The following is a 15,741-nucleotide window of genomic DNA, read 5'->3' as shown; positions in this document are numbered from 1 at the left end:
ATCACAATGCATTCGAAGTTTATTCTATTTACTGTACAGATTAAGGTGTAGACAGTAAATTTTGTTAAATGACCTTCATAATACAAGCTATAATAAAAGGAGTTCTTAAAACACTTAAATAACTGCTTGACGTATTTATATTGCAAACAATTAAATATCTAAATCATATTACTCTAAATTCTGAGTGAAAGTGACTGAAACGTATCCTTTATGTTTTACTTATCCTTTTCTTTAAAGACTTTTCCATAAATCTTACTTTATCTGAAGGTGGGAAGCATCCTACACACAGAGCCAGCAGGATCCAGCCTCTAGCGTGGGACGATCGTGAATGATTCTGGGTAAGCTGTTTAGTGATCTGACAATATATCTCATCCCTAAAATACAAAAACCGTAGTAACATTCTTCGTAAAGCTGTTCTAACAAGAGCTCGTCGAACACGAAATGTCCCCCAACACCCACCTTGATGCATTCAGTAATTGCACAAGGAACAGAAAGTATATGCTCACTGTAAGCAACAGTTCTACTGTTCTGGTCCCAACTGACCTTGACCTTTAACCTATTAATCTAACAAGAGATCACAGAGTGATCTTGGCATCGACCACTGAACCATTTTTGAAAGTTCAAAATTTCAAGAATAGCTCAAGATAAAATCAAGGTCAAATTTCATTTCGGTACAAAACACTGTACATGTGGTCCAAATTTAAAAGCTGTGACTTGAGAAATGTGAAAATAGGTCTTTAGATCAATTTCAAGGTCAAAGTTTATTTCGGTAGACAGAACTATGCATGTGCTGCAAATTTGGAGGCTGTAGCTTGAGAAATGTGAAAGTAGGTACTAGGTAAAAATAAATATCAAATTTCAATACAGAACACAAATATATGCATGCACTCCAAATTTGAAGCCTGTAGCTTCAGAAATGTGAAAGTAGGTCACTAGGTCAATCTCAAGATCACAGTACATTTTGGTACACAAAGCTATGCATGTGGTCCAAATTTGAAGGCTGTAGCTTGAGAAATGTGAAAGTAGGTCACTAGGTCAAAATCAAGGTCAACTTTTATTTCGGAACATAAAACTATGCATGTGGTCCAAATTTGAAATCTGTTCCTTCAAAAATGTGAAAGTAGGTCACTAGGTCAATAACAAGGTCAAAGTTTGTTTCGGTACACAAACGTATGCGTGTGGTCCAAATTTGAAGGCTGTAGCTACAGAAATGTGAAAGTAGGTACTAGGTCAAGATCAAGGTCAACTCATGTCAAGGTTCATCTTTTCACTCAAAAAAATACATGTGGTTCAAATTTGAATGATGTAGATTATAGACATGAAGATTCTAAGTTTTTCCCTATGTAAGTCTATATAAACCATGTGACAACGGGGTTGGGCCATATTTGGCCCTAGAGGGATAATTTGAACAAACTTGGTAAAGAACCACAAGATGATGCTACATTACAAATATCAAAGCCCTAGTCTTTTGGTTTGGACAAGAAAATTTCCAAAGTTTGTCTCTCTATAAGTCTTTGTAAACCATGTGACCCCCAGTGCGGGGCCATATTTGACCCTAGGGGAATAATTTGGACAATCTTAGTAGAGAACCACAAGATGATATCATATACAAAATAACAAAACCCTAGGACCTGTGGTTTTGGACAAGAGGTTTTTCAAAAATTTCCTATATAAGTCTATATAAACCATGTGACCCACAGTGTGGGGCCATATTTGACCCCAGGGAAATAATCTGAACATTCTTGATAGAGGACCGCTAAATTTTGCTATATATCAAATATCAAAGTCCTAGGCCCTGTGGTTTTGGACAAGAAGATCAGAAACCATTTAACTGTTCCTGGCAAATGTGACATTGACCTTTGACCTAATGACCTCAAAATTAATAGAGGTCACCTACTAGTCATAACCAACCTCACTGTCAATTTTCTTGACACCAGGCCTAAGCGTTCTTGAGTTATTGCCCGGAAACTGTTCCTGGTCACTGTGACCTTGACCGTTGACGTACTGACCTCAAAATGGAGAGGGGTCATCTGCTGGTCATGACCAACCTTCCTATCGACACTCATGATCCTAAGCCAAAGAGTTCTTAAGTTATCATCCGGAAACCGTTTTACTGTTCAGGGTCACTGTGACCTTGACTTTTGACATGCTGACCTAAAAATCAATAGAGATCATCTACTAGTGATGACCTACCTCCACATCAACTTTCATGATCATAAGCCCAAGCGTTCTTGAGTTATCATCCGGAAACCGTTTTACTCTTCAGGGTCACTGTGACCTTGACCTTTGACATACTGATCTTAAAATCAATAGAAGTCATCTGCTGGTCATGACCAACCTCTCATTCAACTTTCATAATCCTAGGCCCATGCGTTCTTAAGTTATCATCCGGAAACCGTTTTACTAATAAGGGTCACTGTGAACTTGACCTTTGACATACATATCTCAAAATCAATAGGAGTCATTTGCTGGTGATGACTAAAATCCCTATCAACTTTCATGATTCTAGGCCCAAGCGTTCTTGAGTTATCATCCGGAAACGGATTGGTCTACATACAGACCGACCGACCGACAGACAGACCGACCGACATCTGCAAAACAATAGCCCATTTCACAGGAACTTCGGAATTTATCGGAAATTTTCGTAAAATCATATCACGTGGAGGCTTATCAGCTGATCGGCTTGACCCATGAAATACTGGTTCTTAATTGTACATAACTGTTTTGTAATGACGAGTGCTTCAGCAGCAGACGAGCGTCCTTTTATTGAATTAAAAGACGTTTATTCTACTGAAAAACTGCCACAGACTTTCAGAAAATTCAATATTTCTACTATAATTACGTATTTCCTTCACACGTATTCAGATTTTTACACTTATCAGGGAAGTTTCTTTCGAGCCGTACACGAATTGCCATGCCCGAGTAAGTATATACATGTATATTGATATTGTAGCGTATGTAGGTCAAGTTCCGAGACAAAGAAAAAGTGGAAATCTTATCAACCATTCCCTACAGTTCTTCACATTGTTGACTGGTAACCGATGAAATTTTACATCGTGTCCTCTACCCGATATGTTTTTGCATCCTTTTACTATTCCATACAGCGGCATTTTTACGGCGGTGTCAAAACTTCTGCAAAGAATCCGCCATTTTCCTTCCCTTTGTTTTGATTTATGTTACTATTTATAGCGTGTTACGACTGTATTTTGTACATGTATCCTCCAGCATTTGATCGGTCAGACGGTTAGATGTTCGAATCATAATCGCCAATTTTCGTGGATTCTCGTTAAAAACCGTAGTGAAATGAGCTGTATACCCCTCTTTCTTCGAGGGGAGGTGGGAGGGGGGGGGGGGGGGGGGGGGAAGGGGAGGGGGAGGAGCATAAAAATGTCAATCACATAAGTCTCTAAAAATTAAAATTTCTTTTAATATTCAATTTGCTTCTCTGATACTAGTAAAGACTTTATGGACAGTGCGATAAACATGGTCATTAATAGGGAAAATAATAGTCCATTCCAACCACAAATTTCTGATCTAAAACACACAGTTCGGCAAATGATATAGATACTATGGAAATGATATATTATCTTTCCTCATGCAAAAATTACTATTTCTTAATGTCTCTTATACAAGAGGCAGCTTAACAATTCCTTGTGTTTCACAGTTTTAAACAAAAATATCTGATAAAACACACTGAAAACAATTATATAGATTCAGAGAAGATTATCAAAGTTTCGATTGGGCCGCATAAGGCTGAGACTTACCATAAACCTTATTCCCACATTGAAACAATTTGTTTCTAGAATGAAAAAGTTGTGTGAAAACGGGTTGTCAATCGGGCAAGAAAAGTTTTCAAGTTTCTTCGCAATATAATCAAGCCCTCTCGGTGCCAAGCAGTTTTGAAGTAATTTGAACAGATTTTGTGGAGGGTTACCCAAGTTCTGTTTGCATGGAATTATTTCAAAATCGGGCAATAGGATTTATAAGTTTCCATCAAACATAAACGGAAACGTAACTATGCTTTTTGGACGCGATGTGTCTCTGAGAATCCTTATAATTCGAACACTTTTGATAAAGTGTAAAAAAATGACCATTTGGGTGTTATTACTTTTGAATCAGACCAGTAGGTTTAGACAATTATAAAGAAATACTGAAATGTGTCTACGCCGTCTGGCGTCCATTTATTTTGAAGAATCTAAATTATCTGAATGATATTAAGTTGGTAAACAAGCAAGGAACCTTTGTTTGAAATGACTTTTATATCGGGCCAGTAGTTTCTTAAATGAAGATTTTTTTGTTAAATTCCACAATACACATTTATTGAAAAGTGACAACGTCCTCTCACGGTGTATTTTAACCAATCGAATTGATTTAATCAATCTCATTAGAACGTCATCCAAGGATCACTTGATTGTTATTAGACATGTAATTTAGATGGAGATGCCGTTTGGAGATTTTTATATTTTTGACTCTGGTAGTAACTACGCAGAATCGTTTGAAACACAAACTTCCTACAAATGGTTTAGAGTAAATATTGTTTGAAAAAAATGTTAACACTGACGGACCACGGACAACGAAAGGACGAACGACGACTGGTCACAATTGTACATTTTGGTCATGTTTTATATTGATGAGCTGAAATGTAACAGTTCTTAGATAAGAAATTCAATGCTTTTTTTAACGTTACGGTTTGTTTATGCAATTAAGTTAGAGTGTTTTCTCTTTACATATGTGACATGTTATCAAACTGAAATCATTGACCTGCATTGAGACAAACCACAGCCCTTATCTAAAATCCGGACAATGTGACGGATGAACCTATACCATTACATAAGTATACAAATATTAAGTACAGGTGTGTAAGCAGGATTGCACCAAATAGGCAATCCTGTAAAGTTGCAGGGAGTAATTTAAAGAGATGTTTGGCGATGAACATAAACAGCCCTGTCCAGGCATTATCTTACTTGGACTCATTCTAAATGTTAGTTGTTATCTTACGTCTCTGTAAATGGCACATCTGTTTAGTTACCTTAACGCAGGTCGCAAAATTCCATGACCAATAATGAAATGCAATTTTTCAAAGTTTGTGGTTGGTCTTTCTTCTAGAAGTACATTGTGGCCAGACACGTTATCGGAGTCCATTTGATTCTTAACTTCTTCTGTAATTTTAAAGTCTTTCTTCCGTGTCAGTGAAACAAGTTTTTGTAGTAAGCTACGTTTTCCGCTGCTACGAAACATAGCTGTTGGTTCATTTTCTATTTCTATATCCGTACGCCGTTGTTCTCCTTCTGAATCCTTTTTGTAAACTTTTTTCCCTAAGCTAGAGTAAACTTTGGTCATTACAGGGGTAGTGTCCTGAAGCATAAAATTTCGTTAAATCAGTAGTAATACGCCGCGGATATTGTAACTATATAATTTCTGTGAGTTTCTGTGTGACACCCTTCAGAACAAGGTTAACTTAACCAAAGAAATAAATGAAAGTGTTAAACACACATTATGGAGTAAATATATGAAGTTTATATGCAGTTATGCTTAGCCCTAAGACGTAGTGACAAGTTTAATATGGGGTGGGGGGTGGGGGGAGGGGTACAAATTTATTATTAACCAAATATATTTAACACAACAGATATCTTTTTAACACTCCTCCTAAGTGTCAAAATATGATTTATCTTCTATCACCAAATGACATAGTTATCATACTTTCAGCAGTTGCAACTAAAATACACACGCACATGTATATGTTATGCGCACTATGAGGATACGGGCCGTTTTGGAATTGCCTTGCTCATTTTAAGAATTCCAATAATGTCTAGCAATGTTGGAATTCTGAACACGCAGAAGTCAATTCTAGAATAGTCCGAACGCATTTTAAGAATTTACGTGTGAATCACCTCCTATACACCTGGGTAGTACCACTGACCTTCCATAAGCCAGCTGGGAGACTCGCTTACTCCTCTTTTTATTCTCCTTCAAATTGGGCGTTAGGAAAACGTTGGTCAATAATCACTGAAATACTGAATTGCATTTAAGTTGTATTTAACGTGCGAGTGTTTGTTTTCAGGAATAATGTAAATTATTTCGGGAAATATCCTTTGGTATGCTTCCGTTTAATGTCTCACGTAATTCATATAAATCTTGGAAGCAGGGCGACACGTTCTTGCTCAAAATAGCTCGTATGTAAAGCTGTTATTTTTGAAATTGTATTCCTGTTTTCGGAATTGATAAGGGATATGCAAATATTCAGTTAATGTTATATTTTTACTAAAGTTGAAACTCGTTTACAAATCTTGAATACATTACTTTTCTAGGTCGTGTTGATGATTTGTACACACCGCCTTTTGCTATTCAAAGCATGTTGACAGTTTCAAAGAATAATAGAATTATAATCATCAATTTTACCGGAATCGGAAATTCATCACCTACGAAAACAATTTTTATGCAAGAATAGCGACGATACACGTTTGTTTTTGTATAAACGATAATTCCCTTTATTCAACTTCGTCACCTAACTATATTAAATTAAAACACAACACAACTTAAATTTCATATTCAATTTGTAATTTGTAAATGTAGCACTTGAGTTACCGTATGAATACATGTGGCTGATAAGTACTGTAAAATCCTAGTAATACATCAATATCTGTCAACATGAAATCAATAATCGTAATCATAATTCACATCATCAGCATAATACATTTGTATGTATGATTTCGCATTCTACCAGCTATATCATATATGAATACTACAGTATATTATTCGCTCTGCATTTTTAATGTAAACACTGTCTATGTTAACCGCATACTATCACCGCAAGTATCGTGCAAACTGTTCACGCTTCACGACGTCACCTACCGGTGACTACATTACACTTAAGGTAAAATAATTCCCTTCTAATTCGTTCCTTAAACGAAGAAAATTATATTACACTAAAACGTGTATTGTCCCTAGATTAAGATTGTTCTACGATTCAAAGTTACGAAATATGTTACTCCGATTATAGTTGCAGCATTTTCTATTACAATTTATAGCTGAAAAATATGCTACTACGATTTATATTTGCACAATATGCTACTAAATGTATAGTTGCAATATAAATGCATGTTAGAATCGAAATAATATGTTCCCAAGTGTGATTTATCGTAGAATAACCCAGGTCTTTCGTTCTAATGCGAAACAATATATCACTCAGGCCTACGGCCTTCGAGATATATTACTACGCAAAAGAACTCAAAACTCGGGTTATTCTACGATAACCCACGTTTGGGAACTTATTATTTCTGAAATAAAATAAAAATCTTCACTATGTCAGAAGAACTGTGTATAAAATATTAAAAAAATATCTTCAATTTTCCAAATGAAAAACTTCATTTAAGTTTTGTGCATGCGGCGCTTAATAAGATATTTTGCTTCCAATTTAATTTCTGATCCACAATGTGATAATTTGTCTTGATACCAATCAAGACCGTTCATTCTAGTTTAATTTCAATAAACAAAAACTATCGCTTCTGTGACATAATTACAAAGGACTTGCCATAGCTGCAGCAGTTTTTATCTTGGATTAAGTGACAGTGAAAGGTCACTAAGACTAAAAATTGTTATCATTTCTGGTTCTAATTAATCATACAGCATAACTATTGTAGACAGCCCAAGTCCGTTGCTGGGGAGGGCTAGGGCCAGGGTGTGGAGTAGTGTGGAGCGTGTGGAATTTGGAGCATTGTATTACATCTTTTACACATACTCTATCTATTTTTCTATGTAATGTTCTATACTTGTAAAGGACCCTAATACATTTGAACAACCTATGCTTTGTACTTCCATTGTGAACATTTATTTACAAACAACTATGAATGTGTGTTGTCTCCTACAGTCTCCAATATATACATGTAATTATATACTACCACAGACTCTTTAACTCCGGCACAAACGTTTGGTTCCGGTAAATCTCCCATAAACCTCAGGATTGTTATCCAAACTGCCAGGGCTGCTGAATGATCATTTTCAGAATTCAAATGTAACAATGAAGTTGTGATGTGACGTCTAATGTACGTATGTGTAGCATTTCCTTGAAAGAATTTTGCTGCGAATTCTGCAAATTTGTACCCAGAGATATCTTCGTCCGACATTAAACATTCATCTTCGATATACTGTAATTATTTAAACAAAAATCTAAATGGAAGACTTTTGTACACAAAATCGTGCAGTACCTTATTTTCTGTTTTGTACCAATGATATAAAACGATTCCGAATAGGTGATCTTAAAAGGTGGCTTATCTAGTAATATGCATACATTCTATGTTCTGGCCAATAGCCTTGTCCAAAAAGTAGAGATTATCATACAAACATATATGATCATACTTACGTTAAGACTTTTAAAAAAGCCAGCTACAAAGATAGAAATAAATGGCACTATTTCAGTGAAGTAACATACATGTGCATATATATAACAAAACCCAAAGATCAATATAGAAATAAAATGAAATAAAAATTATGAATAATATACGTACCACTTTCCTTACAAGATCAATTTATGTTATCCCTGTAAACTCCAGTTTCAAAACTCTAACAGAGTTGGTACTACTGCGTCGTGTTTTATTTACATATTTTTTCGTAAATAAAGTGTTGCATGATAAAAGAAATTATTATAATCAGCGTAATGTAAATATCATACATTTAGGTGAGGACATTCCACGTGTAAAATCTAAGCCCACTTGAACAAGACTCAAGCTCTTTTCAAATGAATAAGTTTTACGGCAGAGCACGATTTTTCTATAAAAATGAATTCTCCAACCTAACAGATGCGTCGATATTTGCAATAATATGTTTCTAGCCCCGTGATTAAAACTCCTAAATTTAGATAATAGAAATCCATGATGAAAATGTAATGTAAACAATAACTCAAGATTTGGAATTTATACGGCTGTCATGGAAAAATGTAGACTGGATCATACATGCATGCATATAGCTACGCGAGTAAAATACAGCATCAAAGATCAAATACTGCCCCCTAATACCCTTATACTGTCAATTGCTTGGGATAGTAGATAATGTCTCACCTCATCTGAGCCTGTAACAGTTTCATCCGTTTGTCCCTCCGTATCTACCGTATTTGCCTGCTCTTGACAAAACAGATTTGTTTCCTCTATCCCTATTTCAATATCATCATCTGTTTCCTGATCAAAACACATAAAGATATTTAAACTGTAAAGGGAAATGCGTCCAGTTTCCTGGCAAATATTCCGAGCTAAAAAGTTGAAGTATATACATATAATAAAGATTTCTACAATAGAAAATTAGTCTTGTATCATCCTGCACTTACATATTGTTTCTTTGGGTTTTTTTAATTTCTATTTCTGTGTATTTACATTTACATTCAATAGTGTTTAGACCCCATTTTAATAAACTACTTAAGTTTATTCATTGACTTAAGTGCGTTTATTAGCTTAAAAAAAGTAAAAAGTTAAGCAAATAAACGACCTTAAGTCAATTAACATTTATGCATATACCTTATTCCCCCTCCCCCCCCCCCCCCCCCCCCCACACCCCCCGAGATAAAATTTTGTTTACTGACGTAGTTTTAAGACATCATGTAAAATTTAATCCAGCATATTCTATTATATTCTGTAACAATACTGATTAACAGTGTATGACATTTATTTTTAGAAATAAATTCTGGAACCTTCCATGATACAATATATAGTTTGATATTTTAGATTAAGATAAAACCTGGTGTATTAAACTTAGACTGTAGATATTGATGAAACTGACCTGTATTTCTTAATAACAAAACATTACCAGTTAAGATATTTAGTATTTTGAAGGATTATTTAAGGGATTTACTAAAATTTGTGGATTTAAAAAGTTATCTTTGAGGAGAAAAATTATAATTTTTGGATATATTAAAATTACGTTTAAACTGTGTGAACTATTGTGGAATTTATTCTGATTGGATTTAGATTTAACTTGGACAAGATTTTTACACATAAGACTGGATTTTACGGCTCTTTGTAATTTCTGAAGGTATTTTAATTGTTACTTCAATTTATGAATAAAATTTTGTTGTTTTAAATAGTTGCTGGTTTGCCTTTCTGTTGATTTTATCTACTGTAATAAGAAATTGTAACCCTTTGCCTTGACATAACAAACTTATTAGATATTTTCTTGGAATTTGGAGCTAGACTGTTAAACTATTGTCAAATATGCAGTTCGCTAAGAATATAGAATCGTGCAACGGTCTGATTCATTTCCAATTCATGTTGTTACAGACCCAAAATATTAAAGCACTGACCGGGACTCGAATCAAGTATGTCTCACACCTATTTCATAAGGAAGATACTGCCAATCAGCTTAGTGCTAAAGTAGTGTAAGTGCACACTTACTCTCTAGCCGACTATATATCGTGAAGTAGATTTGTTTTAGACGATGGCTTGTTCAGAGTACTAGTACTCCGGATCATCGGTGAACTGACTTTGTTAGTTAAAGGAAAATTTTGTTTAAAACAAACTTCTAACATTTTAATCGTTCAAAACTGCCTAAATATTTCTTCTATTTGTTTTGGTATGAACTTGCTTTAGTTGACAGTACCAATGAAAAATAACTGTCACATAATCTTTTGTTAGTGATCCCTTTACACCAGGCAAACGGCGGAAACAACGAGCTTTGTCCAAATTTCATTCACTTGATGGAAAAATACAATACACCCTCTCCCCCACTGATTCGCAAAAAGTCATAATCACTTGTTGTCGATTAGTTCTATGACTAAGATCCACTGTCATTCATTTATTTCTATTCCATTGTTTACATTTACTCGTTACCGATGCACAAAACGTAACAGTTCATTGCCCAAAACGAAAGAACACGAGTAACTGTTAGAACTGCATGTGTTAAATGACTGAATGTTTCGTTCATTTTCAAAATCGGTGAACATCGCCTCGAGTTGAACAAAACCTAATGTATATAGTTAGAATTCCATCCTAGAGAAATAAAAATGCGAAGTTGCAAGTTATCATTTATCGTTTTGGGCGGTATCTTTCATTTTCAATGAAAATACGAAAATTAGATTTCAATTTTTATGTTTCCTACTGTGGTGCTCACATGCAACACATCACATTTTCGCTTCTCGCACTTACCGGTATTGTACAAAGGTAAAACTATCGCACTATTCCATATTCAATTGTCCTGCATATTCACGTCTTAAGTTTGTACCCATAACAGAGCATTTAATCGCCCTTTACGTTGGCCCTTTACATAAAAAAGAAATAACGCAAAACATTCAATTTCCATTTGTCGCTCGACCCTCGCATTGTGCTTCATTGTGACAGGCAAATATATTTAGTTTTGAATATAATACCATAATGTTTGGTGGAAAATCAAAAAGATAATTGAATAAAGCCAGCTCTCTAAATTTACAGAGAATTGCAAGGAACACAAAGGTTACTGAAAATGAATTTCATTTTGTAAAATGTCTTGTTGATTTGTCGATTTCGGTATTCATTTTAGTCAAATCTATACAAAAATGTATATAGCTTATGTAAAGTAGTGCTATTTAGTTGATGTATATGGTTACCGAGAATCTAAATGTGGTCGAGAATGATGACATGTTATGTACATTATTCCGCCGAGACGAAACAAAAAGTGTTTGAATATTTTCTGATATGCTGAAGTTATTCAAATCATTTTTGTATCCTTCTTACTCAATTCAAATTCAATCTTGCTTTCTACTCTCCGACACACTTTCCTATAAATCAAAAGCAATGTTTAAGGAATAAAATCACGAAACACTCCTTGACTGAAAGTTGCAGCATTTTCTAAAATGAAAAGAAAAAATAATTGATATGAAACAGTCAAGTATAAAGCACATGAATGGAGTTATATATATTTTTCAAGTCTTGGTGTAAACCTGATCATGCAATCATTTGAATGGTTGTTATAAAATATTCAAGAATTGACTTTGAAACATACGATCAAATACACTCATGAGTTGAAACTGATTTTTCTCTCTGTACAAGCTGAACAGATGTTGAATAAATATGTTCACAAAAGGCATCATTAATTTCAATTGTTTTTATATGTAACATATTCACACCCTATAAACGACTGTACTCCCCCTATTTCTGTTGCGACCGATCAAAACAATAAACAGACAGGCCAATGGTAAGAAATCGTCTTAAATTTAATAATTTTGCTTTACTCGGTATGTGTATTTAAGTTTAACGATAAGTCTAACACAAATATGTGTATATGGTGATATAATAGATAGAACAGACAGGTAATGTTTGCAAAATGTTGACTGATAACACTCACTGCATGAAAATTCCCTCGACCAAGTCACGAGTCTGATGAAAAACACATTAAATAAATTTGCAATACAATAATCAACGATATGTTCTGAAATAAGCATGTATACTCCATAACTATATGTAAATACAAAAATGTAAGATGCTGCATATCTGTTGCGTTTTTGAAAGAAATTACTTTTTATCTGGCCGGTAAGAAAACATTCACTGTATGCCGACTTGCAAATTTTGATATTTAAATTGAGTTATTTATAGCTGTGTATTATTTGGTAAGTATAAATGTATTAAATCACGGCGGATAGTGAACACGGCGGCTGTATGTCCAGGTGCAACTAGGGTACATGTAATTGCACCTACATTGATACTTTTCACACACATAGAGAGCAATATGAAGCAAAGGCACGTATACTAACTTTTCGGATGGGATTCAAAATGGCTTTATTGCAGCCATTTTGGATAAAAATGTGTTCCTGTGATTTCTTGAAAACTATTGCACATACCTCTTAAACTTCTAACACACATAAAGGCAGTATGGTGTTAATGCTCCTGTAATTCTTATCTGGATTACATCCAAGATGTTCGACTGTAAAGCACTTTTCCACTAACAAGCACAGGCATAGATCCAGTGTTTATTTTCTATTTAAATAATAAAATAAATACTGGACCCGTACTTGTGTTAATAAGCATTCACTTCGGGCCCATATATCCACTTATGCTTAAAAATCATATCCTAAATTATCCTGTGTCAAGATTATTGTGCAGTCAGATTGTATCACAGACCCATTAAAATACACATGAAGTAAGGTAGAAGTATTAATAAAGGTTAAAACATACACTAGTGTGAGCAGCATAAAAATATCAGAAAATTGACCCCCTGTAGGTTATAATGTACATATTGCAGTAACTCTTCGTAATTTTCCCCGTTGAAAGCACTACCTTAAAATAAACCCTCAGTTTTTCATTTTTGGCACTTTTGCTTGTAAAATGTCATGCAAAATTTCATTCGCAAAATGTATTTTCAGTAAAATTAGACAAGTTCCATGTTAAATTCCGAGTGTTTATGGCAAAGACAAAACTAAAATAGAGGTTTTACGTATACTGTGCAACGCTGTCAATAAAGCGATCCACATACAATCTGGCGCCGTTTCACTACAAATCACCCCACTTTCTGTTCAAGATATGACAATTGTTCATTGTAGTTTGCGATAATATTTAGGTGTCAATAGACTGAAATTCTAGAAAGTATAAATCTTGTGCGCGACACATCGTCTCAGGATCGCGAAAGTTTGTTTCAAGTTATTTCAGTGTCCCTTAATGCATAAACAAGTTATGGCACCGACAAAAATTCGACCTTGTTTTACCTTTAAGTGTCACATAAAAGAGAAAAGGAAAACAATAAGACGGGTATTAACTATATATTGCCGATGTTTGTGAAGTTTGAGAGAGAAAAGTGTAAAAGTATTCAAGTAATTGCACGCCTAAATTTATGAGGGCACACACACAAACAGACCGAACAGACAGACTCCTTCGTTTGTGGCTTATAATTATAAAGAAATACTACAGGAACATAGGAAAACCGATATTTTATGTATTAGTCAGTTGCAAACAGGCATACATTCTCTTTTACGAAAGTCGCGAACATTTGTACAGTACTGCAAGCAAACATGCATACAGTCAGGAATTCGCACCGAATAATCTGTCGTTGACGGTTATGAACAACTTTAAGATTCTAGCAATGATTTAATTTGATTTTACCAAACTAGTATTGTTTCTTTATCCATGAAGCAGCGGGCCTTACATGTAGATCATTCTTCAAGCGAGAAAATATGTACTTTTGACGCCGACAATGTACAATTTCTGGACAAAATCAGTATTCAATCGAGTTTTTTGCTATAATTTTACCTGTAATCAGACCAACACTTCATATACAGAAATAAATCATGTCCAGCTTCCAATAACATTTAAATATACATACCATCAAATCATATCAGTCACTTTAAAAATGGTATTTTCCAACTTTTAGCTGTCAGTTTATTGTCTTGATCAAAACCTAACAGGAGGAGGGGGAATACAGTCGTTTATATGATGTGATATTTTACAGAACACATATTTTACATTATAATTATAATAATCATAGTCTGTTGGGTTTAACGTCGCACCGACACAAAGATTGGTCATATAGCGACTTTCCAGCTTTGATGGTGCAGAAAGACCCCAGGTTTCTCTACGTGCATTATGTCCTCACGAGCGGGCACCTTCTGGGTAGAACCACCGATCTTCCGTCAGCAAGCTGGATGGCTTCCTCACATGAATAATTCAACGGCCCGTGTTAAGCTGGCACCAACATCGATGAGGGGGTAATTTTCAGGAAGTAAAGGTGATAAAGGTGAAAATAAAGATGAAATCAATACCGGCCTGAGGCCAGAAAAACTTAGTTGGTCATTTTTGTTGTATTGTGTGTATAACGTATTCAGTTATGCATGAACGTTGCATCCAGATAGGTTACCTCGAAACTTTGCCACTAATGTATAACGGAGGTGCGTGTGCTCTTTGGCTATGTGTCCTCTATAGTTCAGTTGAAAGTTCTACGGCTTCGCAAACAAAGGGTAATCAATTCAAACCCCACCGGAGGAGAGATTCTCTTTATGAATGATTAATATAACTACTAGAATTGAAATATCTTCTGTATCAAATACTTGCCACAAAATATACAGTGACCAACAGACTTCGGGAGGAGGTGTCTATATTGGAAACCGGTAGCGACTTTTTGAATGCAAAAACTTTTAACTAATGTTGTTGTTTTTTTAGTAGGAAAGGGCTGTTAATAACATACTGTTGTCGGAGTTATGAACCACGTGATATTCAATGTAAATTGTCATACGAAACAAGTAGATTAATGTTTTAGAAGCAACTGCATGTTCAATAATTTCTGTGTTTGAAGGAAAATCCATTACAACTTCAGCTTGAAAATAAAAGTAAAAAGTTGGAATACGTGATATAATAATAGTTGCAAAGTTATGACCCTTATCATAGATGATGCTTATGATAAAGAGGAACAATTGTTTGAAGGCTGCAGCTAATCGGGTTAATATAGATTTAATATCCTTAATATATAAACGAAAATGAAAAAGGGATATAAATAATGAAATAAGGTGTCAAGTAATTTTGTATCTCATATATCTAGAGAATACACCTATAGAATGAAAATGTATCAAAACTTAAACTGAAAATCTAAGTAAAAATGGAATGTAATACATGGACCAATCTTCTATTTAACTGCAGATTTAATTGACAAAAACCCCTCTCTGTTATACTGTAGTACATGTATTAGAGTTATTGACCTTGCAAAAAGTAATATAGAGTGGTGATGAGAAACAGGCACTACCTTCTTAAAGTACATTCGTAGCAAAGATAATTTGAAAGAGCATCAAAACTTTACCCTAAATCG

General features: G+C 34.7%; 2 protein-coding genes across 3 annotated transcripts in view; one reads left to right on the top strand and one right to left on the bottom strand.

Annotated features, from left to right (window-relative positions):
• LOC123565757 (carbohydrate sulfotransferase 15-like) overlaps window positions 1-15,741 on the top strand; it is a 245,009-nt gene that overhangs the window by 78,552 nt on the left and 150,716 nt on the right. The gene's annotated exons all lie outside the window — the stretch shown is intronic.
• LOC123554947 (unconventional myosin-VIIa-like) overlaps window positions 1-15,741 on the bottom strand; it is a 53,343-nt gene that overhangs the window by 4,558 nt on the left and 33,044 nt on the right. The window contains exons 6-9 of the mRNA XM_053548937.1: window positions 9,054-9,170; window positions 7,899-8,144; window positions 5,030-5,355; window positions 257-374 (exon numbers count right to left, since the gene is read on the bottom strand). Coding sequence (XP_053404912.1) covers window positions 257-374; window positions 5,030-5,355; window positions 7,899-8,144; window positions 9,054-9,170 — 807 coding nt within the window. The remainder of the gene's footprint in view (window positions 1-256; window positions 375-5,029; window positions 5,356-7,898; window positions 8,145-9,053; window positions 9,171-15,741) is intronic.

This window comes from Mercenaria mercenaria, chromosome 7, assembly GCF_021730395.1.
Source record: "Mercenaria mercenaria strain notata chromosome 7, MADL_Memer_1, whole genome shotgun sequence".
In the NCBI taxonomy this organism is placed as follows: domain Eukaryota; kingdom Metazoa; phylum Mollusca; class Bivalvia; order Venerida; family Veneridae; genus Mercenaria; species Mercenaria mercenaria.
The sequence above is the reverse complement of the archived record's forward strand: the minus strand, read 5'-3'. Positions and strand labels throughout refer to the sequence as shown.